At 51.7% G+C, this 27,590-nt stretch overlaps 1 protein-coding gene across 1 annotated transcript in view; it reads left to right on the top strand.

Moving 5' to 3' along the window:
- Window positions 1-27,590, top strand: part of LOC101026547 (ryanodine receptor 1) — a 168,585-nt gene that overhangs the window by 101,412 nt on the left and 39,583 nt on the right. The window contains exons 66-86 of the mRNA XM_031659039.1: window positions 2,794-3,034; window positions 6,272-6,359; window positions 6,461-6,553; window positions 7,221-7,235; window positions 8,646-8,816; window positions 10,323-10,382; window positions 10,977-11,114; window positions 11,634-11,746; window positions 11,927-12,023; window positions 12,278-12,384; window positions 15,879-15,930; window positions 16,060-16,125; window positions 17,993-18,092; window positions 18,413-18,492; window positions 18,588-18,664; window positions 19,267-19,340; window positions 20,018-20,035; window positions 21,142-21,222; window positions 25,327-25,415; window positions 25,514-25,642; window positions 25,753-25,857. Coding sequence (XP_031514899.1) covers window positions 2,794-3,034; window positions 6,272-6,359; window positions 6,461-6,553; window positions 7,221-7,235; window positions 8,646-8,816; window positions 10,323-10,382; window positions 10,977-11,114; window positions 11,634-11,746; window positions 11,927-12,023; window positions 12,278-12,384; window positions 15,879-15,930; window positions 16,060-16,125; window positions 17,993-18,092; window positions 18,413-18,492; window positions 18,588-18,664; window positions 19,267-19,340; window positions 20,018-20,035; window positions 21,142-21,222; window positions 25,327-25,415; window positions 25,514-25,642; window positions 25,753-25,857 — 1,994 coding nt within the window. The remainder of the gene's footprint in view (window positions 1-2,793; window positions 3,035-6,271; window positions 6,360-6,460; window positions 6,554-7,220; window positions 7,236-8,645; window positions 8,817-10,322; window positions 10,383-10,976; window positions 11,115-11,633; window positions 11,747-11,926; window positions 12,024-12,277; window positions 12,385-15,878; window positions 15,931-16,059; window positions 16,126-17,992; window positions 18,093-18,412; window positions 18,493-18,587; window positions 18,665-19,266; window positions 19,341-20,017; window positions 20,036-21,141; window positions 21,223-25,326; window positions 25,416-25,513; window positions 25,643-25,752; window positions 25,858-27,590) is intronic.

The raw sequence follows: 27,590 nt of genomic DNA, 5'->3' as shown, positions 1-27,590 counted from the left end.
ACACCACCAAGTCTCCCGAGGCGGGGCCAGTAAGCTGTGTGGGGCTGAAGCAGTGCACCGGGGTCTGGGTCTCCCAGCTCTGGGGCAACAGGAAGGCCTAATTTGGGGGTAGTGTGGCTGGGCTGGACTGTGGCTGAGGGATTCCCAGTTGGGAGGTGCCACACATTCCAGGAACCCCAGAGTTTATGGTTTGGGGAGCATTTCAAGGCCATTACATGGGGGAGCATTAGGAGATTAATTTGATTTTTTAAAAGCGAATCCATTGATAAAGTTTAGAAAAATAGCACTTGGTGGCCAGAGGCAGTGGGTCCGCCTGTAATCCCAGCACTTTGGAAGGCCAAGGTAGGAGGATTGCTTGAGGTCCAGGAGTTGAGACCAACCTGGGCAACATAGCAAAACCCATCCATGGAATTTGGAGCTGTGGAATTTATTTTAGTGATGGTGACATTTGAGGGGCATGTGAAGCTTGGAGACATAGGGTGAGGGGTATCTGGTGAGAGGATTGAGGAAGCTTGTGGGTTCATTCCTTCATTCAGCAAATATGTATTGAGCAGTTCACGATGTATGAGGCACTGTCCTAGTCACCTGAGGTTCAGCAGTGAACAGATAAAATAGACAAAAGTCCCCCTGAGTTCTGGGTCCAGAGAGGGGCTAAATAAGAAGCGTCAGACCTAGGGGAATATCACGCTCAGGGCAAGGCTCGTCTTCTTGGTCGCTGTGCTCCCAGAATGGCACCTGGCCCAGAGTCAGCAAGTGAGCAAGTGACAGGTTGTCTGTTTCAAGGGAGTGAGCCGGGTGTGGGGATTCAGGAAGGCGGCCAGGGGCGAGGTGGGGTTGGAAAAAGGTCTTTTGGGTATGCTGCACTGTGGGATGAGGGGGAATGGGCTTGGGATGTGGGAGATTTTTAGGAGGGAAGGTTTTCCTGGGGGTGAGATTTTTAGGCAGCAGACAGGCTCGGGGGTGTGAAGTGTTTGCAGGGCCACTGAGTTTCCAGTGTGAGGGTTGGGAGAGGAGTAGTTGGGCTGGAGGGTGAGATGGGAGGAATAGGGTTTGGGGAGACTGGTTTGGGGGTGGCAATTCCAATGGGTGTCTGATGTATTGTAGGGGAAGGCCAGGGCACTGAAAGGTCTGGGGGTGTCGGTTGACATTCCCTGCCCCACTCTCCCTGTACCCCAGTCCTGGGGCTCCCCAACAGTGTGGAGGGAGAGATGTGTCCTGACATCCCGGTGCTGGAGGCGGCTCATGGCAGACATCGGGGGCTGGCAGTCAGGGGCCAGCTACACAGAGATGCCGCCCACGTCGTGAGATCACGCTGCCCATGCTAGCCAGCTACCTGCCCGATGGTGTGGGGCCCAGCGGGCCAGGCACCCCCTCCTGCCCTGCCATGGCCCCACCCCACCTGCACAGCTGTCACCTCTGACCACCTCAACCTCCCTGCTGGGAATATCCTGAGAGTCATGCGTCCAGCAACCTGGGCATTGGCCAGGCCTCCTGGATGAAGCTGGCTGGTGGTGGAGTGCAGGGCACTGGGGGTCTGAGGGGTGGGTCAGCTGGGTTCCCATGGCCAAAGATGTTCTGAAGGGAGGCCCATGGTCCCCTGGGGAGTTGGGAGGAGTCAGAGTGTAGGTTTTTTCAGCGTCAAAGGCCAGGGGTCAACTGGGCATGGTGGCTCTAACTGTTACTCCAGCTTACTTTGGGAGGCAAGGTGGGAGGACCAGTTGAGGCCAGCCATTTGAGACCAGCCTAGGTAACATAGCGTGACCCCATCTCTTTAAAAAATAAATAACTTTTTTAATTAGCCAGGTGTAGTTGGCACACACCTATAGTCCCAAAGAATAAAGTCGAGGATCGTCCGGGATCGAGAAACAAACATGTCGTCGATGGCTCATCCACTTTTTTGCGGCTTTTGCGCTTTTTTTGCCCGTCAGTTCGGATCAGGATTCGGGCCAGGCATGATGGCTCATGCCTATAATCCCAGCACTTTGAGAGGCCAAGGTGGGTGGATCACTTGAGACCAGCTCGTGGAGCTGGGATCAGAGGCCAGGATCAGGGGCCAGAGGCTGGGGTAAGAAGCCCATTCATGACCTTGGGGTCACATAGTGACCAGAAATCACATAGTGAGGTAAGAGTCTGGGTATGGGCCAGGTCAGAGGTTAAAGATTGGGGTCAGGGGTCATGCTAGTTAAGGATGAGGTAACAGGCCAGGCACAGTGGCTCACGCCTGTAATCCCAGAACTTTGGGAGGCCGAGATGGGTGGATCTCCTAAGGTCAGGAGTTCGAGACCAGCCTGGCCAACATGGTGAAACCCGGTCTCTACCAAAAATACAAAAGTTAGCTGGGTGTGGTGGCAGACGCCTGTAATCCCAGCTACTTGGGGGGCTGAGACAGGAGAATCGCTTGAACTCAGGAGGCGGAGGTTGCAGTGAGCCGAGATGGCACCATGGCACTCCAGCCTGGGCCACAAGAGTGAAACTCTGTCTCAAAAAAAAAAAAAAAAAAAATGAAAGAAAAAAAGAAAGTGAAGTAACAGGTGAGGCTTCAGTTGTTAGAGGTCAGAAGAAGTCAGGGATTTGTGCCGGGCTGGGGTCACAGGATAGGGACTGGGTCATAGGTTCAGGTCAGGAGCTATGGCTGGGATCAGTGTTCAGGGACGATGTCCGAGGTTAGGGTCAGGCTGGGGTCGTATGGCAGCTGCTAGGTCGGAGGTGCCGTTAGGGAGTCGGGCTGGGAACGGAGGTCAGGGCCTGTATCAGAGGCCGGAGGTGGCATCGGAGCCCACTGCGCCCCTGCAGTGTTCGCACAGCCCATCGTGAGCCGTGCGCGGCCGGAGCTCCTGCAGTCCCACTTCATCCCCACCATCGGGCGGCTGCGCAAGAGGGCGGGGAAGGTGGTGTCCGAGGAGGAGCAGCTGCGGCTGGAGGCCAAGGCCGAGGCCCAGGAGGGCGAGCTGCTGGTGCGAGACGAGTTCTCCGTGCTCTGCCGGGACCTGTACGCCCTGTATCCGCTGCTCATCCGCTATGTGGACAACAACAGGTCAGCGGCGCCCCGCCGTCCCCCCGCCCTACGCCCCGACCTACCGCGTCCTCCAGCCCCAACTGATCTCTGCCTCCTGACTGGCTGGAAACTTCTTCCAATGCTCTGGCTCCACCAGCCTTCTGACTCTTCCTCCTGGTTTCTTCTAGCTTTGAGAACATGGGCCTAACATCACCCAGCCCACTTGTTTCTTTCTTTTTGGTTTTGGTTTTGGGGTTTTTTTTGTTCGTTTGTTTGTTTGTTTTGAGACAGAGCCTGGCTTCGTTGCCCAGGCTGGAGTGCAGTGGTGCAATCTTGGCTCACTGCAACCTCCACCTCCCGGGTTCAAGCAATTCTCCTGCCTCAGCCTCCCCAGTAGCTAGGATTATAGGCGCATGCCACCACGCCCGGCTAAGTTTTGTATTTTTAGTAGAGACAGATTTTCACCATGTTGGCCAGGCTGGTCTTGAACTCTTGACCTCATGATCTGTCTGCCTCAGCCTCTCAAAGTGCTGGGATTATAGCCATGAGCCAATACACCTGGCCAATGTGATTTTTTTTTTTTTATCATTCTCCTAATGCTGGACACTTAGATTGTGTCGATTTCTTTGTCACTATGCACAACACTGTAAGGAACAGTTTGCTTTTTTAAAATTATTATTATCGAGACAGGGTCTTGCTCTGTTGCCCAGGCTGGAGTGCTGTGGCATGATCATGGCTTACTGCAGCCTTGATTCCTGGGCTCAAGTGATCCTCTGCTTCTGCCCCTGCGTAGCTGGGATTATAGGCTCACACCAACATGCTCAGCTAATTTCTGTATTTTTATGGGGTCTCACTATGTTGCACAGGTTGGTCTCGAATTCCTGGGGTCAAGCGATCCATCCACCTCAGCCTCCCAAAGTGTTGGGATTACAGAAGTGAGCCACCACACCTGGCTGTGATTTTTTTTTTAACATAACAATACACCATGAAAGACATATAGGCCGGGTGTGGTGGCTTATGCCTGTAATCGCCTTGGGAGGCCGAGGCGGGTGGGTCACCTGAGGTCAGGCGTTTGAGACCAGCCTGACCAACATGGCAAAACTCTGTCTCTATTATGAATACAAAAATTAGCCAGGCGTAGTGACGCAGGCTTGTAATCCCAGCTACTCCAGAGGCTGAGGCAGAAGAAACGCCTGAGCCTGGGAGGCGAAGATTGCACTGAGCTGAGATCGTGTCAGTGCACTCCAACCTGGGAACAGAGCGAGGCTCCATCTCAAAAAAAAAAAAAAAAAAGACATATAGATTCACCCCTTTTGTCTTGGTGGTCGTGTGACATTCTCTGCTGTTGGATATAGTTCCATTTTTAACTCAGTAAATATGAACAAATTGTGGTTTCTTCATACAATGGAAGACCCCATGGCAGTGGGAGTGAACAAGTTCTTTCTACACAGAATGTGATTGGCTTTCACAAATGTTAGGTGGAATGAAAGAAGCCAGAAAACCAAGAAATAAACTACAAATTACACCATCTCTTTAATGTTCACGAGCAGATAAAAATAAGTCTGGGGCCGGGGGCAGTGGCTCACAACTGTAATCCCAGCACTTTGGGAGGCTGAGGCAGGAGGATCACTTGAGTTCAGGAGTTTGAGACCAGCCTAGGCAACATGGCTAGACCCTGTCTCTACAAAAAAAGAAAACATACAAAAATTAGTCAGGCGTGGTGCCACACACCTGTAGTCCTGGCCTCAGGCTGGGACTGGGAGGCTGAGGTGGGAGGATGGTTTGAGCCCAGGAGGTCAAAGCTGCAGTGAACTGTGATCACACCACTGTGCTCCAGCCTGGGCAACAGAGACAGATCCTGTCTCAATAAGGGTTTTTTTCTTTAATACAAGTAAATAAATAAAATATGTGAACCTACTTAGATTCTGACTCTGTCCCCCAAAAAAAGAAATTTTATGGCTGGGTGCGGTGGTTCACGCCTGTAATCCCAACACTTTGGGAGGCCAAAGCAGGTGGATCACCTGAGCTCAGGAGTTTGAGACCAGCCTGGGCAACATGGCAAAACCCTGTCTCTACTAAAAATACAAAAATTAGCTGGGCGTGGTGGCGCGTACCTGTAGTCCCAGCTAAGTGCTCCTGACTGGGAGGCTGAGGCAGGAGAATCGCTTGAACCTGGGAGGCGGAGGTTGCAGTGAGCCGAGATCACACCACTGTACTCCAGCCTGGGCGACAGAGCGAGACTCTGTCTCAAAAAAGAAAGAAAGAAAGAAAGAAATTTTTTAAAACAGTTTTTAGCCTAGAAGTTAGAATAAGGATCATTTTTTAGGAGGAGGAAGAGGGAGTGGCTGGGAGGGGCCATGATGGTACTTCCAGGGACCACAAATGTCCTATTTCTTGACTTTGGTGGTGGCTACACAAGTGTGTTCACTTTGTGATAATTAATCAAGACGATACTTCTTAATATGTAGGTTATATAATACATATGTATGTATCGTGTGTGTGTATTGCATGTATACATATTATATTTATGTATTTCAATGAAAAGTTTAGACAAAGAGAAAGTTTTTAAAAAAGGAATAGTCAGGCCAGGCAAGGTGGCCCACACCTGTAATCCCAGCACTTTGAGAGGCCAGGGAAAGAGGATCTCTTGAGCCCAGGAGTTCAAGACTGGCCTGGGCAACCTAGGGAGACCCCCTTGCTACAAAAAGTAAAATAAAAATTAGCCAGGCATGGGCATGGTGACATGCACCTGTAGTCCCAGCTACTCAAGAAGGCTGAAATGGGAGGATCGCTTAAGCCTGGGAGGTCGAGGTTGCAGTGAGCGGAGATCGCATCACTGTACTCCAGCCTGGCAGATCGAGACCCTGTCTCAGAGAGAGAGAGAGAGAGAATGGATCATTAAAACATTTTAAATGTTCAGTTGGGCACGGTGGCTCACGCCTGTAATCCCAGCACTTTGGGAGACCGAGGAGGGGTGGATCACCTGAGGTCAGGAGTTCGAGACCAGCCTGGCCAACATGGTGAAACCCTGTCTCTACTAAAAATACAGATATTAGCTGGGCATGGTGTCGGGCACCTGTAGTCCCACTTACTCAGGAGGCTGAGCCAGAGAAAAAAGAATTAAATGTTCACCTGAATGGCCAGAAGACCCTAGAAACCCCATCCCTCTGACTGGATGTCTCCTGGTCCCCATCTCCTCCTCCAAGATCTCTCTTTGGGCAGCCCCCTTCCCTGGGATCTCCACCCCCTCCCTCACCTCCCCTCCGCTGACCTCAGGGCACAGTGGCTGACGGAGCCGAATCCCAGCGCGGAGGAGCTGTTCAGGATGGTGGGCGAGATCTTCATCTACTGGTCCAAGTCCCATGTGAGTGCCCACCCCAACCGCCCTCCCCACCACCAGAGGAGCCACAGCCCACAGGCGCCTGCCTTCACCTCTCCGGTCTCCAACACTGCTTCCCCCATCAGAACTTCAAGCGCGAGGAGCAGAACTTTGTGGTCCAGAACGAGATCAACAACATGTCCTTCCTGACTGCGGACAACAAGAGCAAAATGGCTAAGGTGGGGGCTTGGTTCTGGGAGGAGCACTTGGCAGAGAGGGCGGGAGCACCCTCTAGGGTTTCCTACCTGGCCTGTCCTCACCCAGCCAGCCTGTCCTGGGCGCATTCCCTGCAGCCCTCAGAGCAGCCCCTGTTACCTTCTCTCCCTTGTTCCCCAGCTCCTTCCTCCTCCTGTATCTTCTCCCTCCTCCCATCTCCCTCCTCCTCCCCATCTCCCTCTTCATTCATTCCTGTCTCCTTCCTCCTCCTGGATCTTCTCCCTCCTCCCATCTCCCTCCTCCTCCCCAGCTCCCTCTTCACTCATTCCTGTCTCCTTCCTCCTCCTGGATCTTCTCCCTCCTCCCATCTCCCTCCTGTCCATTTGCTTCTTCTCCAAGCCTCTCCCTCCTCCCATCACCCTCCTCCTCCCCATTTTCCCCCTCTTCCATTTCTTTCTTCCTCTCCCCATTACCCCATCTCCTGCTTTCCTCCCTATCCTTCTCAGAACTGCCCTCCTCAGGTCCCAAAAATGACCCCTACCCCAAGCCAAGGCCTGGAAATGCCCAGCTAGAGAATACATGGCAGGTGGGGCAGAGGAGGTGGGGTGGTGGCAAGTTGGAGTTGGGCCTGGGCTTCTCTGCGGGGCTGGGGTAACCCTTCTTGTCTCTGTCTGCGGTCCGGTGGAGCAGGCGGGAGATACACAGGTCAGCCCCACATCTGGGACCTTCCGCATGTCTCTTGGCTAATGCCCTCTTCCCCCAGCCTCTGCACTCCCCACCCCGAGAAAACCCCTGCTTCTGTTCCTCACCCCTGTCCTCCACTCCCAGCCCCCACCCATCCTCCTTCCGTTCCCTTGCCTCCCCACCACCCCCATCCATTCCCATCCCAACCCTCGGCTTTTGGCAATTTGACTTCTTTTCTTTTCTCTTTTCTTTTCTGTCTTTCTTTTTTTTCTTTTTTGGACTTTTGTTCTGAAAAAAAAAAGAAAAGAAAAAAAGAGCACCTCTCAGCTTTTACCAAAGCATCTTGGGCTGAGGTCGAGGGTAATGGGGTGGGAGAGGCACGCGGCGCATGGTTGGGGAGGGGGCAGCACCCTCACCGTGCAGTGGTTTAAGGCTTGGGCTCTGGACTATATGGACTAGGGTTAGAATCCTGTCTTGATAGTCAGCTGTGTGACCTTGGCCAAGGGTCATCCTTTTGAGCCTCTGAGGGCATCCAGCCAGCGGCCCCCACCCCAGGGCTCTGCGAGGACTCAGGGAGAAGCTGCATGTGTAGCCTGCAGCAGTGCCTGGCACAGGGGTCATGCTCAAAGTTGCCAGCCAGCGTGGATGTGGCTCTGCCCAAAGCTTGTCATCGGGGCTTCTCGTTGGCATGACTGAGGTGGCCCTGGCCCCGGGTCTGCACCCAAGGCTCCAGAACACGGCTGTGGGACTCTGTGCCCCGTGTCTCTGCTTCCAGGTCTTTCTGGATGTGTCTTGCATCTTTGGTCTTCCTGTCTCCTTGTCTTTTTCAGTCTCTCAGTGTCTTTTTCTTGCAACTTCTCTTGTCTCTTGAACTCTTTGTGGGCCTGCATCTTTGTTTCATTCTTGAGAACTCGGTCTTGGGATGTGAAGTGTGGGGTTGTGCATGCTGTGGACGGGGTGTTGTACTGGGGTTCCTAGGGGATTCTGGAAGATGACTGCTAGAAGTTGAGATAGGCCCAGAATTGGGGAAAATCTGGATGGGCCTGGGTTAGAAATTGGAGCCAGGCAGGCACGGTGGTGTGTGCCCATAGTCCCAGTTATTTGGGAGGCTGAGGCAGGAGGATCACTTGAACCCAGGAATTCAAGTCCAGCCTGGGCAACATGGCAAGACACCATCTCTAAACATACATTTGTTTAAAAAGCAAGCAACTGGGAATTTGGGTTGTGGGCTTGGGTCTGGAGGGTCTCCAGTCACGGCTGCAGGCCTGAAGTGTAGGGTCAGCAAGGCTGGGGTGGAATTGAGGTGTCCTTGGCCATTGGGGAGGGAGCGCCTGCTGTCCAGACTGGAGCCTGGGGTGTGGATGATGGCTGCAGGCTGGGGCGGGATTGGGATTGGGGCTTGGGCTGGTGCTGAGCCCTGTGTCCCCACAGTCCGGTGGCTCGGACCAGGAACGCACGAAGAAGAAGCGCCGCGGGGACCGGTACTCCGTGCAGACGTCGCTGATCGTGGCCACGCTGAAGAAGATGCTGCCCATCGGCCTGAACATGTGCGCGCCCACCGACCAGGACCTCATCACGCTGGCCAAGACCCGCTACGCCCTGGTGCCTGCCCAGCCCCGTCCTTGGAAACTTCCAGGATCCCGCCCGGCACCCACTGAGCCCCTGGGACCCTAGGGGACAACCAGGATCCCACTGAGCCCCCCGGGTCCCTGGGAGCCTTCTCTTCAGACCCTACTGAGTTCTTTTCCAGGACCCTGAGGACTCACTGGGCCCTCTGGGATGCCCTGAGGACCCCACTCAAGATATTGCCAGGGCACCACAGACCTAAGGGCCCTCACTGAAACCCCACTGAAACCTAGAAAAGTTCTAGGACCCCTGGGACCCCCATGAGGACTGCAGGACCCCGCCGCCTCCACTACTGGACCATGCCACACCTGCTGAGATCCTGAGAGTCCTCCCAACAAGATGAGCCCCCGAGACTCCTCTGAACCCGCCACCAAGGCCCCTTCAAGCCCCTTGGGACCTATTGAGACCCTCATGACCCCTCCTTCCCTCCCCGCCAAGACTGAATGTCTGGGTTCCCCCGAGCCCTCGGCTCACCATCCCTTTCCTTCAGGACCCGGCTGACGCCTCCCCCTGGGCCCTGTTGATGCCCAGTTAAGCCCCCAAGAACTCTCAGGGGCTCAGGGAGCCCCTGTGACCCTGAGTAACTCCCCAGGATCCATGAGCCCCATCCCCAGGACTGCACCCAAACTTCTGAGGTCTCAGGTGTCCTGGAGACCAAAGGACCCGGGCCCTAGAACCTCTTAAGCTCACTGGGATGTCGAGGCGGCCTCCCGGGACCCCACTTACCCCTTGTATGGGACAACAAGGACAATCTCCCTCCTGTCCGATCCTTTCCAGCTTCAGGGGCCCTAAAGAACCCTCCCAGGATTCTGTCCCAAGACCCCTATAGCCCTACCCCTAGGACTACACCAACACCCTGACAACCTACTAACCCTTGGCCCCTAAAGACCACCCAGTTGCTACCCTGCTACCACCAGGACACCACTTCTGTCAGGACCTCAAGCACCTCCCAGGACTGCTGAGTCCTGCCAGGACCCCAGAGAGCCCTCCAGGGTCCCATGGACCCCTCACCTTGGTCCTTGAGGGCTCCCCATCCTGGAACCCCAGTGAACCCCCACCCTGCTGATGCCCCCTTTGGCCCCTGTGTAACCAATGACTCGGTTGACCTATCTGACCCCCCGTGACCTCTGCTGACCCCTTATGATCTTCAAAGACTCCCTGCCCTACTCTGACCCCCAATCATCCCTCTTTGGCCGTATTTGACCTTTGATGAAATCCTCTTGTCACCCTCTGCCTCTTCCCAACCCCCCACGAGGCCCCTCGAATCCTTACTGTATCTTCAAGGTGACTCTGTGACCCTCTGGCCCCTCTAGGACCCCTTCCAACCCCTGTCTACCTCTGCATCCTTTTGTTTCTCTCAGACCCTCCGCCCCAAGAAAAACCCCTTCAGTTCCTGGGGTACTGGGCCTGGAAGGAAAGGGCTGTGGGTCAGGAAGGAGGCTAGGACCTCCAGAGTGACCCAGCCTGGCCCTGTCTCCCCAGAAAGACACAGATGAGGAGGTCCGGGAATTTCTGAACAACAACCTTCACCTTCAGGGAAAGGTATGCCTCCTTTCTCTGCAAGCAAAAGAAGCAAGTCAGAATAATAACCACAATATTAGCGAAGGTTTGAGCATTTACCAAAGACCAGGCATCGAAGAAAGACCTCAAAGGTCAGGAGTTTGAGACCAGCCTGGCCAACATGGCGAAACCATGTTTCTACTAAAAATACAACAATTAGGCCCAGCACAATGGCTCACGCCTGTAATACCAACACTTTGGAAGGTCAAAGCGGGCAGATCACCTGAGGTTAGGAGTTCGAGAGCAGCCTGGCCAACACGGCGAAACCCCGTCTCTCTACTAAAAGTACAAAATTAGACGGGTGTGGTAGTGGGTGCCTGTAGTCCTGGCTGCTGGGGAGGCTGAGGCAGGAGAATCGCTGGAGCCCAGGAGGCAGAGGTTGCAGTGAGCCGAGATCGCACCACTGCCCTCCAGCCTGGGTGACGGGGCGAGGCTCCGTCTCAAAACAAAATGATGAAGAAGAAAGGCCTCAACATGCACTCACCCACTGAGTGCTCCCAAAAGCGGAAAGAGGACATCCGGCCGACCCTGTGCGGAGGGTCCCTCACACCGGCGACCCCTCCTTCCTCCTCTCAGGTCGAAGGCTCCCCGTCTCTGCGCTGGCAGATGGCCCTGTACCGGGGCGTCCCAGGTCGTGAGGAGGACGCCGACGACCCCGAGAAAATCGTGCGCAGAGTCCAGGAAGTGTCAGCCGTGCTCTACTACCTGGACCAGGTGGGTGGGGCCGGAGGGGTCTTTCTGCTGGGTCTCTGGGCGGAGCCTGGCAGGGGGGAGGGGCTTTAAGAATGTGGGTGGGGTCTGGAGATGACTATTAAGTTTTGGGGCGGGGCAGGAGGTGGATCCTGGAGTTTACGGTGAGCCTTAGAATGGATCGGGGGAGGGGTCTGCTGCTTAATCTTGCATCTGGGGGCGGGACGGGGAAGGGGCAGAATTTTAGATCTAGGGGTGGGGCCTAGAGGAGAAGCGTTGAGTTCATGGGCAGGGCCTTGGGTGGGTCGTAGAATTGGTCGTGGCCTGGGTCGTGGTCCTGGCTCTGTGGAACCAGGCCTAGGATGGAAACTTAGGTCTGGAGGCGGAGTCAGGACCCTGACTCTGTTGGTGGAGACAAGGTTTTCCTTCTGCCATGTGTCGTACCTAAATATGGACTTGGGCACAGCTGAGCAGTTTCATCCAGGGCTTGGAGTGAGAGGGGCAGGATCTGGGGATGTGACTGTCCCGCTATCCCCTCCCCAGACCGAGCACCCTTACAAGTCTAAGAAGGCCGTGTGGCACAAGCTTTTGTCCAAGCAGCGCCGGCGGGCAGTCGTGGCCTGTTTCCGTATGACGCCCCTGTACAACCTGCCCACGTAAGGCCCCCAGAGACAAAGGGAGCGTGAAGGGCCGCGGAGAAAGGGTGGCTGGAGAGTCTGGAAAATGGAGGGCCAACGTGATGGCGCCTTGGGGATGGCTGGGGGCTGCAGGCGCATGGGAGGTCGGGAGGCATGGAGGAGAGCGCGTCCCAGTGACGTCACACCTCTCCCCTGCAGGCACCGGGCATGTAACATGTTCCTGGAGAGCTACAAGGCTGCATGGATCCTGACCGAAGACCACAGTTTTGAGGACCGCATGATAGATGACCTTTCAGTGAGCTGGGGCCCGCCTGGGGGAGTGGGGGGCCAGCTGGATAGAGCTAGGGGTGGAGGCCACCCTTGGTACACCTCCAGGGGTCGCGCTCCACATCAAGGGGTATAGAAATGCCAGCTCCTGGCTTGAGTAGTACCAAAGTAGGGCGCAGAATGTGGGAAAAGAGAAAAAAAATCCAGACCAACAGGGACATGGGGGAGGTGATAGAAAGGGACTCTAGAAACACTCTCCCCAAGCCTCTGCTCTCCCCCCAGAAAGCTGGGGAGCAGGAGGAGGAGGAGGAAGAGGTGGAAGAAAAGAAGCCAGACCCCCTGCACCAGTTGGTCCTGCACTTCAGCCGCACTGCCCTGACGGAAAAGAGGTGAGGACTCTTCCTAGGGCCCCAGAAATGCCCCCAAGGTCCTGGGAAAGAGGGGTACCTGGCCACCCCCAACTCCAGCCCAGCAGCCTCCCTATGTTCCAGGAGAGGCCCTCCAGGTCCTGGGGAGGCCCAGGACAGACAGATCTTTAAATGTCACTTTGCCGGCCAGGCACAGTGGCTCACGCCTATAGTCCCAGCACTCTGGGAGGCCGAGGCAGGCGCTCACTTGAGCCCAGGAGTTCAAGACCAGCCTGGCCAACATGGAGAAACCCCGTTTCTACAAAAATACAATAAATAGCCAGGTTTGGTGGTGGGCACTTGTAATCCCATCCACTCAGGAGGCTGAGGCAGGAGAATCGCTTGAACCCAGGAGGCAGAGGTTGCAGTGAGCCAAGATCATACCATTGCACTCCAGCCTGGGCAACAGAGTGAGACTCTGTCTCAAAAAGAAAAGAAGAGAAACATAAATGTCACTTTGTTAGGACAGGCACAGCCACCATACACCGTTGCATGGCTGAACAGTTCACAAGGGCATCTCTGAGGGGTTCACATCACAGACAATGTAGACTAACTAGGCTTTTCTAGAAGAAAGTGTCTTGCTCAAATAAAATCAGTATATTATGAAAAAAATCCATATGTAGGACAGATTTCCAACAGACAGAAGTAGTGGGGGAGCTTTCTCTAATTCCCTCAAAGGCTTCATGTGGGCTAATGACAGGCTTAGTAATAAATAATTGTGATGCAGATGGCGCAGCTGCTGCTGCTACTGCTGACAGTAGCAGGCAGCCATTCATCAAATGCTGTTTATGTGTCAGGCACCAAGCTAAGCGGTGACATCTATATCCTCTCACTTCACCACCACACTGTGAGACGGATTATTGCAGCTCCTTTGTGTGGATAAAGGAATGAAGGCACAGGGATTTATTTTTCATTTTGTTTTCTTTTCTTTATTTATTTATTTATTTATTTTTTGAGATGGAGTCTCACTCTGTCACCCAGCCTGGAGTGCAGTGGCACAATCTCAGCTCACTGCAACCTCCGCCTCCCAGGTTCAAGCAAGTGGGATTACAGGCGCCCACTGCCACACCCAGCTAATTTTTGTATTTTTAGTAGAGATGGGTTCCCACCATGTTGGCCATGCTTGTCTCAAACTCCTGACCTCAAGTGATCCTCCCGCCTCGGCCTCCCAAAGTGCTGGGACTACAGGCGTGAGCCACTGCACCTGGCTTATTTTTTGAGACAGTCTTGCTCTCTTGCCCAGGCTGGAATGCAGAGTCATATCATAGCTCACTGCAGCTCAGACCCCCCCACTTCACATCACCCCGGCCTCAAGAGATCCTCCTGCCTCAGCCTGCTGAGTAGCTGGGACTACAGGCATGTGCCTCCATGCCTGGCTATTTTTTTTTTTTTTTTTGGTAGAGATGGTGGTCTCACTATGTTGCCCAGGCTGGTCTCAAACTCCTGAGCTCAAGCAATCCTCCCCACTCAGCCTCCCAAAGTGTTGGGGTTACAGGCGTGAGCCACCACGCCTGGCAAGGGTTTATTTTTCTTATATAACGTGAAGTCAAGAGCTAAAGACTTCAGGACTGGGCAGTGGCACAGGGACACTGACAGGGGCCCAGGGTTTTTCTAGCTTTCTGCTCTGCCTTTCTGAGCTTCTGTCTGTAGTCCTGGGTAGATGCTGCACTTCCAGGCATCACGGCCACATGCCAGGCAGAAAGAAGGAGAAAGGCTCCCCACTCTTCACCCTTAGCAAGATCTTTGGTCTCTCTCTCTCTTTTTTTTTTTTTTTTTTTTTTTTTGAGACGGAGTTTTGCTCTTGTTGCCCAGGCTGGAGTGCAGTGGCATGATCTTGGCTCACGACAACCTCCATCTTCCGGTTCAAGCGATTCTTCTGCCTCAGCCTTCAGAGTAGCTGGGATTACAGGTGCATGCCACCGTGCCCAGCTATTTTTCTTTCTTCTTTTTTTTTTTTTATTTTTATTTTTAGTAGAGACGGGATTTCACCATGTCGTCCAGGCTGGTCTCAAACTCCTGACCTCAGGTGATCCGCCCACCTCAGCCTCCCAAAGTGCTAGGATTACAGGCGTGAGCCACCGCACCCAGCCTTCTTTGGTCTCTTTATCCAAGAGATCTTTGGTCTCTTTATCTCTCTGGTGGGCTTCCACACAGATCTCATTGGCCAGAAATTCTGACAGGAGGCCATCTCGGGCTGCAAGGTGATGAAGAATTTGAGTGTCCCATTTTGCATCCTGTGGGAGAGCAATGTCTCTGGAGTTTGGCCATCCAGGTTGAGTCCCAGTGCAAGCTGTGTGACCCCAGCCGAAGAAGGGTCTTTGTATCTTAGTTCCCCCACCTATAAAATAGGGCTAGTAACATACCCACCCAACTGAATGACTGTGAGGGTCAGTTTGTTAATATATACAAGGCACCTAGAACAGGCACTGACATGGTGTTCGTGTAAACACTCAGCAGGTGTTGGCCATTGTACAGGAGACCCAAGCAGAAAGGGATTGGCCATACTTGTTATTGGGCTGACACGTGGCAAGAGGGCCCTGGGAGCTCCAGCCTTCCATCACTCCATTTTAGCATCCCCAGTGGAAGGGTAGTGCCTCCGCCATTAGCTCCAGCAAACCTCACTGAATGGGCCAGGTGTGGTGGCTCATGCCCTTAATCCCAGTACTTTGGGAGGCCAGGAGTTCGAGACCAGCTTGGGCAACATAGCAAGACCCCATCTCTACAAAAAATAGAAAAATTAGCCAGGTGTGGTGGTATGTGCCTATAGTCCCAGGTACTCAGGAGGCTGAGGTGGGAGGATCACTTGAGCCTGGGAGGTCAAGGCTGCAGTAAGCCTTGATTGTACCACTGCACTCCAGCCTGGCCAACAGAGCAAGACCCTGCCTCAAAAACAAAATAAACAAACAAAACAACAACTCCCAGAATGGATTTTACTGGACAGCATGGACAACATGACCATTTCTTACCTGTCATCGTGGCCACACAGATAAAAGTCCTCATCGGCCATGCATGTGTCATAAGCCACCCTGGCAATGGCCACTCCAGCCACCTGAGCCACACAGCCTGAGTATGGGTAGGGTTGGCCCTCCAAAGGAAACCAGAAGCTCTTTTTTTTTTTTTTTTTGGAGATGGAGTCTTGCTCTTTCACCCAGACTGGAGTGCAGTGGTGCAATGTCAGCTCACTGCAACGTCTGCCTCCTGGGTTCAAGCAATTCTCCTGCCTCAGCCTCCGGAGTAGCTGGGATTATAGGCAAACACCATCACGCCCAGCTAATTTTTTTGTACTTTTAGTAGAGATGGGGTTTCACCATGTTGGCTAGGTTCATTTCAAACTCCTGACCTCAAGTGATCTGCCCGCCTCAGCCTCCCAGAGTGTTGGGATTACAGTCATGAGCCACCGTGCCCAGCCCAGAAGCTCTTATGAGACGGGGGTCCTCTCCACCAGGTCCTGACCACTCCCCTGCTTACTTCCCCAGCAAACTGGACGAGGATTACCTGTACATGGCCTATGCTGATATCATGGCAAAGGTGAGGCCCCACCCACCTCATCTGGGGCAGGTTTCCCTCTCCCCACCTGCAGTGCTTGTCCACAAAAAGGGCTGGGGCGGGATGGAGGGGTCTGCTTTGTTCATCCCTTAACTGATGCCCCCTCCCCAGAGCTGCCACCTGGAGGAGGGAGGGGAGAACGGCGAAGGTGAAGAGGAGGTTGAGGTCTCCTTTGAGGTAGGTGGGCTCAGGAGGTCCTGGAGGGAAGGGATGGGGGACCCTGACTGCAGTCATCTCCCATTCGTTCAGCAAAGCTCTGGGGACACAACAGTGACCAAGTCAGTCCACTGGGGAGACAGATAACACCAGCCAAACTAACACCACAGGGTGTGCACCATGGTCATGGGGGAAGCTCAGGCAGAGGGGTGAGGGCTGGGATGATTATGGGGGAATCTTGCGGGGATACAGCAGCCCAAGCAAGGTGCCTGACCCGGCCTGCAGGAAAAGGTATCAGGGAGGGCTTCTCGGAGGAGGGGACTTCTGAGCAGAAGCATAAAAGGAGCCTGCCAGTTGAAGACAAAGAGAAAAATGTTCCACGTAGGGAGGATAGTATATGCCAAGGCCAGGCAGCAAGAAAGAGCTAGGAAACGTGCAATTCACTGATCCATTCATTCATTGAGACAGTCAGCAAGCATTTACGTCATAGTTTTCTGAACTGTTTCTGTGCCAGAGTCCCTTCTGGCACCTGGTGAAGACTTTCTCAGGATCATGTTTTTAAATGTATAAAATGAATTCATAGCAGAGGAAACAAGTATTGAATAGCTATCAAAATATTTTAAAAATGAATTTGTGATCCAGTAGTACTTGTACGTTGTTAATCTATCAAATAAGATCTAAGGCGGGGCGCGGTGGCTCACACCTGTAATCCCAGCACTTTGGGAGGCCAAGGCGGGTGGATCACCTGAGTCCAGGAGTTCAAGACCGGCCTGGCCAACATGGTGAGACCCCGTCTCTACTAAAAATACAAAAATTAGCTGGACATGGTGGCATGTGCCTGTAATCCCAGCTACTCAGGAGGCTGAGGCAAGAGAATAGCTTGAATCCACGAGGTGGAGGTTGCAGTGAGCCGAGATCACGCCATTGCACTCCAGCCTGGGTGACAGAGTGAGACTCCATCTCAAAAAAAAAAAAAAGATCTAATAATGGATCCAGCAGCTACTATAATTGAGAAGTAGTGATGAACATAAGTGATATTTAAAGACATCTTTGGGCCATTGTGAATCTCTCTTCCTGGACCAAAAGAGCAGAATTTCAATAGGAAATGGTTCTAATTCTGCAGTAATAATGTGATATGGAATATACATTAATAATAATGTGGTATGGAAACATCTGTGAATTTTTTTTTTTTTTTTTTGAGACAGAGTCTGGCTCTATCGCCCAGGCTGGAGTGCAGTGGTGCGATCTCGGCTCACTGCAAGCTCCGCCTCCCTGGTTGAAGCGATTCTCCTGCCTCAGCCTCCCAAGTAGCTGGGACTAAAGGCACCCGCCACCACGCCCAACTAATTTTTTGTATTTTTAGTAGAGGCGGGGTTTCACCCTGTCAGCCAGGATGGTCTTGACCTCCTGACCTCGTGATCTCCCCGCCCCAGCCTCCCAAAGTGCTGGGATTACAGGCGTGAGCCACTGCGCCTGGCCACATCTGTGATTTTTATTGGTGACAAAACCACAGGTTTTGCTAATATTGCTGTGATTTATGGTTTCATCCATAAAGGAAGGAAATGCTACTTTTCTGTTAAAGGATGGAAAACATAAAAATATAACTTTTCATCATCCAAGTTCACAGATGGCCTGGAGGCCCATGGACCCAGGTTAAGACTGCTGCATGCCCAGCTCTGATTTATGTAGATTTTGCCCTATGCCTAGCCCCATGCTAGGTACAGGAGCTATATCAAGGGTGTGAGCCCCAGGGGATGGAAGGAGCTCACGGTTAAAGGAGTGAGTTGTGGATGTGGCTGGAACAGGGAGGGTGGAAGTGAGAATGTGAGGGGGAAAGGCTGGGCTGGAAAGCCTGAACTTGCCCCCATGGGTCTGCCTCCCTGCCCAGGAGAAAGAGATGGAGAAGCAGCGGCTCCTATACCAGCAAGCACGGCTGCACACCCGGGGGGCAGCCGAGATGGTGCTGCAGATGATCAGTGCCTGCAAAGGTGCCCCTCACATGTTCATTGGGCTCTTCCGAGTGCACTCATCCTATCCTCACTCTTCCCGGCTCACCCATTTCCTGCGGACCCATTTGCCACCCCTCCATGCCTGTGGTTTGCACGCACACCCCAGCCCTTGCAGCTTCCCCTTGCATACCTGCCTTGCAATTTCTCACTCATCCTTCAGTCACAATCACCCCTGCATGCACACCTTGGCACACTCTTACATCCCCTTTCTCACATCCCTTGGGATGGCTGTTTTCTGTTGGCTGGAACACACTGCCTTCCAACTGGGTGGGCCATCTTTTGTCTCCCACTCCCTCCAGGAGAGACAGGTGCCATGGTGTCCTCCACCCTGAAGCTGGGCATCTCCATCCTCAATGGAGGCAATGCTGAGGTCCAGCAGGTAACAGAGGCAAAGGGACTTCAGAGGAAGGCAAAGAGGGGTGGGAGGTTCTTGTGTGACTCCCAGTTCCTCCTCCCCTGCCTCCCCCTCTGCAGAAAATGCTGGATTATCTTAAGGACAAGAAGGAAGTTGGCTTCTTCCAGAGTATCCAGGCACTGATGCAAACATGCAGGTAGGTTCGAGTGGACCTCTTCTTGTTAAGCTCTGTTTGGTACCACTGCCACCCCACTCCTGGTACCATTTCCGGTTCAGATTCTGCTCTTTCAGTCCAGGGAAAGAGACTCACTCAGAATCACTCAAATAACAGGGAATTTATTATAAGAATTAATGTAGAACAATAAGGAAGGCAAAATGTCATAGGCTTGAAGAATGAGTTGATTATGGATTCCAGACAGTGGAACCAAAAACTTGAGAACTCAAGGGGAACTTGACAGGGAGATTTAGGAGCTCTCTAATGACCCCTCTTAATATGCCTCTACTGTTGTCTGCCTTTATTCGTCTCTTGCTGCTGGCTGACTTTTCCTACCCTCTGCAGCTTTTGCTAAATGGATGGTTTCTGGCTCTTCGTTATTTCAGCTTGCACATGGTTCATCCTGGCCCTACCTTATGTCCTAGCTTCTGCCAACTCTTCATTTCTGCTTCCTCTTGATTTCAGCGCATACATGATATACTGTGGCTCTCCAGCCTACCATGGTTGGGAGCTGCCAGGCCCTGGAAGAGAGGAGGGCAGAGGCTTCATCACATCCACCCCCGTTTTTCCTTTCTTTTCCTCAGCGTACTGGATCTCAATGCCTTTGAGAGACAGAACAAGGCCGAGGGGCTGGGCATGGTGAACGAGGATGGCACTGGTGAGGCCCTCCCTTGGGCTTCCCTCTCCCTGGGACATCTTCTTTTGGGATTCCCGCCACCCACCCCCACCCACCATTGCCCAAAGCTCCCTTCCTCGAAGACACTGGTTCCCAAGGGCTCCCTTGGGTCCCTCCCTCTGCTGTGGTCCCCCAGTCCCACCGCCTCCATCCCCCCGGGGTCTCCCTACCCATGTCCACCACCCACCTCCCCCCGCCGACCAGAAGTCATTCTGTCTTGTGTTCTCACCCATCACCACACGTACCCCACCCTCCACGTGCCCCAAATGTCACGCCCTGGTTGCTGTTCTCTTATTAATGTCCCTAATCCGGGTTAATCACGTCTCCTCTTTGCCGTGTTGTGACGTGTCTAACCTTTCTACCCTGATCCTCGCTCCGGCCTTTCCACCTCTACGTCTTCATCTCTCTCTCTCCCTCTCCATCCTCTTCTTTCATTCCCTCTGCTTTTACCCTCATTTCCTATCCCCTTCCTTGCTAATCTACTTCCTTCTGTCTCCTTATCACTCTGCCTTTCTCTCTGTGGGTTGTTCCTCTCTCTGTGTGTGTCTTTCTGTGTCTTTGTCCCTGACTGTCATTGTGTGTGTTTGCGGTCTCTGTCTCCCTCTCTCTTTTTCTCTCTTTTCTCCTGCTTCCTCCTCCCATCCTGTTGGCTGCCCCAGTCATCAATCGCCAGAACGGTAATTCCCCCAGCCCACCCCTGTGCTGTGCTGCTGCCACCCACCCCTCCTAACCCCGTCCGCCCCTCCACCTGGGGGCTGAGGATCTGGGACGTGGAGGGGAGGGAGGGACTTCGGCAGGTGCGCCCTGCCAGTGCAAAACCTGGAGATCAGGAGTCTGGGGAGCATGATTCAGGCCCCAGACCAGCCACTGAGAATACATGGGCCTGTGAACAAGCCTCTTACCTTCCCTAAGCTTCACTCTCCCCATGTGTAAAACAGAAGCTAGAAAACACGGCAAAGATCTCTTTCCAGCTGGATATTGTTGGTCTTCCAGACCCAGATTCGCAGTCCCGGTGTGGAGTGATCCCCACTCCCACCTACTCTGCTCTTTGCGCCCCGACCTCAGATTGGTCGGTCAGCGTTTCCCACCCACCAACCGAATTGGTTGCCTCCGGCATCCACTCTGATTGGTGTGCGCCTGCCCCCTCAGCGCCTGCCTCATCTGCGCCTGCTCTGGTTGGCCCATTTGCGGTCTAGCCTCCTCCCCTACTGCCCACCATGATTTGCTTCTTTCAGATGCCCATTCTGATTGGCCCTTGTTTACACGCCTCCCTTCTGCTACTCCTGGATTGGCTGCTTTCAAGGCATCTGGGCCAATTGGCTGGCTTTCAATCTCCATCCCTTATCCGAGCCCAATCTTCCCCTGCCCAGAGCGTTTGTGTGAAGGTGACCCAAACCCCCATAATCCATTAACCTCCACGGCCTGAAGGGGGGCTGAGGGAATCACCAGCTGCCTGAATGTCTGCTAGGTCAGCAGACACTCCCGAATGTAACACAAGTGGTGACATCAGAGGGCACTGATGTAGAAAGACACTTGAGGCCTCAGCTTCATGACTCAGGGCCCCTCGGGTCTCCATCTGCTGATGTCATGGGCTCTGAGGTCAAGACCACCTGGCGTCATGGATGCCCATGGCCCTCACAGTGTCTTTGGAGTGGCGGCTACTCCTCCCAGCACCCCCATGCTTTGTGCATGCGTGTGCAGTGTGCATGGGCCTTGTGCATGTGTGCGCTGTGTCTTGGCGCATCTGACCCCTCCTGGGCCCTGTCCCCTCCTTTCCACCCAGGAGAGAAGGTCATGGCGGATGATGAATTCACACAAGACCTGTTCCGATTCCTACAATTGCTCTGTGAGGGGCACAATAATGGTGAGGAGGAGGGGTGTGGGGTGGAGGGGAAGCCGAGGTTTGGGGCGGGTACAGAAGGGTTACCTGAGTTAGTGTCCAATCCCCTCCTCCCGCGATCAATGATGGCCACTCTCCAGCCAGTGTCGATCCACCTAGCTTCAAAATCTCTCTGGAGGCCGGGCGCAGTGACTCAGACCTGTAATCCCAGCACTTTGGGAGGCAAAGGCGGGTGAGATCAGGAGTTCGAGACCAGCCTGGCCAACATGGTGAAACCCCGTCTCTACTAAAAATAGAAAAAAAAATAGCAGGCGTGGTGGCACGTGCTTGTAATCCTACCTACTCAGGAGGCTGAGGCAGGAGAATCGCTTGAACCCATGAGACGGAGGTTGCAGTGAGCCGAGATTACACCATTGCACTCCGGCCTGGGCAACAGAGCGAAACTCCCTCTAAAAAAGAAAAAACTCTGGAATTTCTGGAATCTAGCCACTTTGCTTCCGCTTCATCTCCTCTGGCCAGTCCAATTCCCCAAAAGCAAACTGCCAAAAACCAATTTGGCCAAAAATCAATTTGCTCAAATGGACAATTTGTCACACGCTATTTTCCCACAGGCAGTCTGCAGTGGCTGCCAAAGTTCAATACACGTGGTGGATTTCTGTACTTTAAGTCCAGAAAAGACCTAAAGGAAAAAACTGCCTGGCATTTAAAAATAAATCTATTAGAATCGTTTGTTTATTTTGCTTGTAAAATCTTTGCAGAGGAAAGATCTGTATGAAGGCCGACAGATTCTTTCCTATCTTAAGCAAGAGTTCCGTTTTGTTGTGGCTCAGCCAATTTAACAAGATTGAAGATGACAGCAAATTAATTACACAACATCAGTGATGAGAAATACAGTCTCACGCCGCAAACCTAGTTTACAACTTTACAGAAGAGTCAAAATTCTGCACAAAAAACATTCTACCCAATGCCATTTCCTATAACAAACATGTACAGTCTCAAGATTGTGGTTATAACCTTTAGCAGATGATTAGGAAACCACAGACTACCCGGAAATTAACTTTCATGACAAGAATTGGAGCAATTAGTAATCTAACTTCCATAGAACCATAGAACCTTCACCTACTTGGTTAGTGCTTTGTAAGGTAACTGATTTCTAAATATCTTTAATCTTCATTCTTTTTCTTTCAACAAAGGATAAAGCATGATCCCTTTGTCTTGAATTTTCAAAAACTCTTGTGTCCACAACCAGTTTTTCAAGGTTTATTAAATACCTTTGTGCCATGGGACTAAGATTTTCTTTCTCCTTTTTTTTTTTTTTTTTTTTTTTGCAGAGTCTCACTCTGTCGCCCAGACTGGAGTGCAGTGGTGTGATCACAGCTCACTACAACCTCTGCCTCCCGGGCTCAAGTGATCTACCCCTCAGCCTCCTGAGTATCCAGGACTACAGGCATGCATCACCATGGCTGGCTAAGTCTTTTATTTTTTAGAGACGAGATCTCACTATGTTGCTCAGGGGATCTCGAACTCCTGGATTCAAGCGATCCTCCTGCCTTGGCCTCCTAAAATGCTGGGATTACAGGTGTGAACCACCACACCCAGCTGGGACTAAGATTTTCATTCTTTAATTTTAACTAATATGGAATCAGTCTTTGGGTTTAAAATACATTTTATTCCTCGGGAATATGAAGTTTTGAAAATTAGAATGTTGTTATGAGAGGAATTGCTGTCTCCCAACAAATTTGCAACCCAGTCCTCTGCCTAAATTCGTGACCCAGTCAAACAGATGCTTGAAATAACTTTCAAATCTCAGACCCCTTGCATGTCTTGAGGAGTCAGTGCTATTCAAAGCAGACAAAAGGTTTGTCTTTCATTTATTTGCACATGTCTATAACAGGTGTTTTCAGTCGGCAGAATTTTTTTTTTAACAGGAGCTGTGTATCTTTTATTTTTGCATATAGTCCAATCTAAATTAAGACAGTTTAATAATTTAAATTAAGACAAATAAAGGAGTTAGAAAGCAGGGTTGATGGGAAAACCTGTACCTTTGCTTACAAAATTTTGAATATTTGAGGAGGCTTTGTCTATATCATGAAACTAGGCAAAATGGGCCTTCTGTCGAGCCACTGTGATAGAGCAATTGTGAACTGACTCTAAAAAAGTTAGGAGGAAAGAAAAACTGGGGGCGAAAATACTCTCAGGGGCTGTGAAAACCTTCCTGTGCAACATGATGTTGCTATAAACGTTTAAAAGGACATGGCTGGGCACTGTGGCTTATGCCTGTAATCCCAGCACTTTAGGAGGCTGAGGCAGGAGGATCACCTGAACCCAGGAGTTCAAGACCAGCCTGGGCAACATAGGGAGACCCTGTCTCTTTAAAAAAAAAAAAAAAAAAAAAACATATGCTACAGTATAATAAACCTCCAATCATATTCTACGGTATAATAAACCTCCAATCATATACTACAGTATAATAAACCTCCAACTACCCATCACTCAGCTTTAACAGTTTGCTGCCATAGAACGATGTTTTTTAAATAGTGGGAACCGCCCCATCAGACAGACGTTCATGAATCAGTTTCACGCAGAGGTTCTCATCGTAATTGTACACTGGCATGCCTGGGGAGCTTTAAAAGAGACTGAAGCCCAGATTTTGCCTCTAGAGATTCTAATTTAATTGATCTGGGGTTGGGCCTGAGCCCTGGGATTTTTAAAAGCCTCCTGGTTGTTCTGATGTGCAGCCAAGGTTGAGAGGATGAGAACCACACATTTCTTCTTTTGTAGTTAACTAGAGCGGTACAGGACAGAAAAGAACAGAATGCATGGCACAGAGTAAGGCAATGCGAAACTTCTGTTTTGGGAATAGGTGAATATAATTTCAGATTGAACATATATTATCAGGTCTCAATGTAATAAGGATTTCCTTGACCGGGTGTGGTGGCTCACGCCTGTAATCCCAGCACTTTGGGAGGCCACGGCAGGTGGATCACAAGGTCAGGAGTTGGAGACCAGCCTTGCCAATATGGTGAAACACTATCTCAACTAAAAATACAAAAAAGTTAACCGAGCGTGGTGGTGCATGCCTGTAACCCCAGCTACTCGGGAGGCTGAGGCAGAAGAATTGCTTGAACCCGGGAGGCAGAGGTTGCAGTGAGCCTAGATCACGCCACTGCACTCCAGCTCAGGCAACAAGAGTGAAACTCCGTCTCAAAAAATAAATACAAAAAATAAAAATATTATTGAGGGCCTACTATGTGTCAAATGTGGTGGTGGGTCATTCATTCAGTTTTTTCCAACAAATATGTATTTTCAGCACCAGCTATGTAGCAGGGAGAAATAGAGATTCAGTCCCTCATTAGTTTCCAAACAATTTTTATCAAATTCCTACTATGTGCTGGGGATATTCATGCATTTATCCAACAAATATTTATTGAGCACCTGCTAAAGGCCAGGGAACATAAGGATTGGTCACTTGTTCATTTATTCAACATATTTTATTGAGTGTATAATACATGCTCACAAGATTAAGATCGTCACATATTATTTGCTACAACAAATTTGTTGCGTTCTTACTATGTGTCATGCAGTATTCTAGGCTCTGGGGATACAGTAGTAAAAGAAAACAGTCCCTGGCCTTATGGGGAATTTTTTTTTTTTTTTGACAAGGTCTCCCTCCGTTGCCCAGGTTGGAGTACTGTGGCATGATCACAGCTCACTGCAGCCTTGACTTCCTGGGTTCAAGTGATCGTCCCACCTCAGCCTCCTGGGTAGCTGGAACTATAGGTGTGAGCCACCATGTCCAGCCAATTTTTAAATTTTTTGTTGAGACCAGCCCAGGCTGGTCTCAAACTCCTGGCCTCAAGCATCCCTCCCACCTCAACCTCCCATAGTGCTGGGATTACAGGCATGAGCCACCTGGCCAGTATTTTTAGATAAATGAATAAATGATCATTCTTCTTTCTCTGACACATAGTAAATACTTCACAGTTATTAAATAAATTGATAATGATATGCCTTCTGGCATACAACAGGCACTCAACACATGAGTATTGCATAAATGAATAAATGACCCACTGTTCATCTCCCCTAGCACATGGGAGGTGCTGGATAAATGACTTTTCATCTCCCCAGATTTCCAGAACTACCTACGGACACAGACAGGGAACACGACCACTATTAACATCATCATCTGCACGGTGGACTACCTCCTGCGGCTGCAGGTGAGGACGTGAGACGGCTCATATGTGACTTGGGTCGGGGGCTGCAGGGTCATGGTCGGCCCCAGCACCCCCTCACACCCTGCCCGCCCCCTCCTCAGGAATCCATCAGCGACTTCTACTGGTACTACTCAGGCAAGGATGTCATTGAAGAGCAGGGCAAGAGGAACTTCTCCAAAGCCATGTCCGTGGCTAAGCAGGTGTTCAACAGCCTCACTGAGTACATCCAGGTAGGGCGCTCCCCCTGGGGCGGAAGTGGGAAGGGAGGGGGTCCCGCATCGCGATCCCTGATCCCTTCTCGGGGATTCCTTTCCCGCTCACACGGCCCTCTGCCTCCCAGGGTCCCTGCACCGGGAACCAGCAGAGCCTGGCGCACAGCCGCCTTTGGGACGCAGTGGTGGGATTCCTGCACGTGTTCGCCCACATGATGATGAAGCTCGCTCAGGTTCGAGCCCCTGTGGTCTCCATCCACCTGCTTCTAGGCATTCCCCAAGTGGTCCATTTCCAAGTCTTGCCCCATTGGTCAGTTTGTCACCCACGTGCTCCCGGCATGTTCCAGCCTGGTTCCCTCTCAGTGGCCAAATCCATCCTCTTTCTGGATTGGCTCTCTGCATGACCCCGCCTCCTCCTGTGCCCCCTCCCGCCCTACCAATCAGCTGGTTTTCCATCCACGCTTCCATTGATCGGACGTGTTGGCCCCGCCCCAATGGCCAGAGCTCCTCTATGATTGGTTGCTGTTTTTCTCTCCGATGAGGTCATCTCAGATGTAGACAGTCCTTGGGCTAGGATGGGGCTGGCTTCTAGATTCGAACCTGGGGCTGAGGAAGTGTTTTGCTTCTTTATCTTGCTTGCGGCAGATGACACCTATATCAGGCATTCATGATGTAAGGTCCCTGTTGAGCACCATCTCCCGTCTCCATAATCCTTGTGTTCCTCTTTCCCTCACCCCTTTGCAGCCTTGCCAATGTCTCATGAACACTTAATCCATTTGCTCTGCCTCTGTCTGGTAACCATATTCAAGGCTGCCATATACCGTTCCGCAGGTTGTGCACTGCACAAAGGCACGACCTCTGAGGGCATCCACATCCTACACATCATGGTGTATTTTTACAGTACTTTAGTTTTCCAGCAGATGGCAGTACAGTATCCAGCATATTATAACTTCCCCACAGGAAGTGTTTTAGGGGGCACCTTTTTTTCTAATTTGCCCAAAGGTGCCCCAGGGGCTGGCAGAAACCCTAACTGGTTGTCATCTGACTTTTGAAAAGGAGTTAAACTTAGTATGCAATTCCTCCGTGTCACAGCAGCTGAAGTTGTGCTGTTGGTATCATCCTAAAATTCTAGAGAATGTTGGTATCATCGTGTAGAATTCCAAATCCTGCAGGACTAATTCATCCGCCACCATCTAGTCTAGGTTGCAAAAGCTAGAAATCCAATGCAAAGTGGTGGCTTAAGAAAAATAAAAATAAGGAATTTATCAGTTCATATCACAGATCCAGGGCTTAGAGTGATGTCAGCAGAACTGTCCCCTCTTTGACTGCATTTGGAAGCAGGCTGTCTCCCTGGGCTGGAGAAAATGGTGCCTTAGGCTCCTATCCACCCTACTCTTAACAGGCCCAGAGGGAAGAGATCTCCTTCCTGAGTGCTCCAAGAAAAAAAAAAAAACCCTGAGATTCTCTCTGACTGGCCTATTGGGTCACATGTCCATCCCTGAACCAATCACCATAGCCTTGGGAAAGAAAGCTCTGATTGGCCAGGCCTGGTCATATACCCACCCATAAAACCAGGAGGTTAGGGTCAGTCCCATATGCTCTGACTACGGGATGGGGGACACCTCAGGCAAAAATTGAGGGATTGTTAAGAGAGGAGAGGGACTGAATCATGGGTAGGCACAAAGCACAGGCGCCCACCCACTGTAGGGTCTTGAGATTAGGAGTGTCAGGACCTTAGACCCAGAATGCAGAGCTTTGGAACTGTGGAAATATATTAGGATTGGAATCAACAACTCGTAGAACTAGCATGGGAGCAAAGGACCCTTACCTCTCATTTATCTGGTATCGTCCACTCCCCTCTCCATTTTATTTGGTGGAACCATATGAAATTATCACTTTGGACCTGGCACGGTGGCTCATGCCTGTAATCCCAGCACTCTGGGAGGCCGAGGTGGGTGGATCACCT

Source organism: Papio anubis, chromosome 20, assembly GCF_008728515.1.
Source record: "Papio anubis isolate 15944 chromosome 20, Panubis1.0, whole genome shotgun sequence".
Lineage (NCBI taxonomy): Eukaryota > Metazoa > Chordata > Mammalia > Primates > Cercopithecidae > Papio > Papio anubis.
The sequence above is the reverse complement of the archived record's forward strand: the minus strand, read 5'-3'. Positions and strand labels throughout refer to the sequence as shown.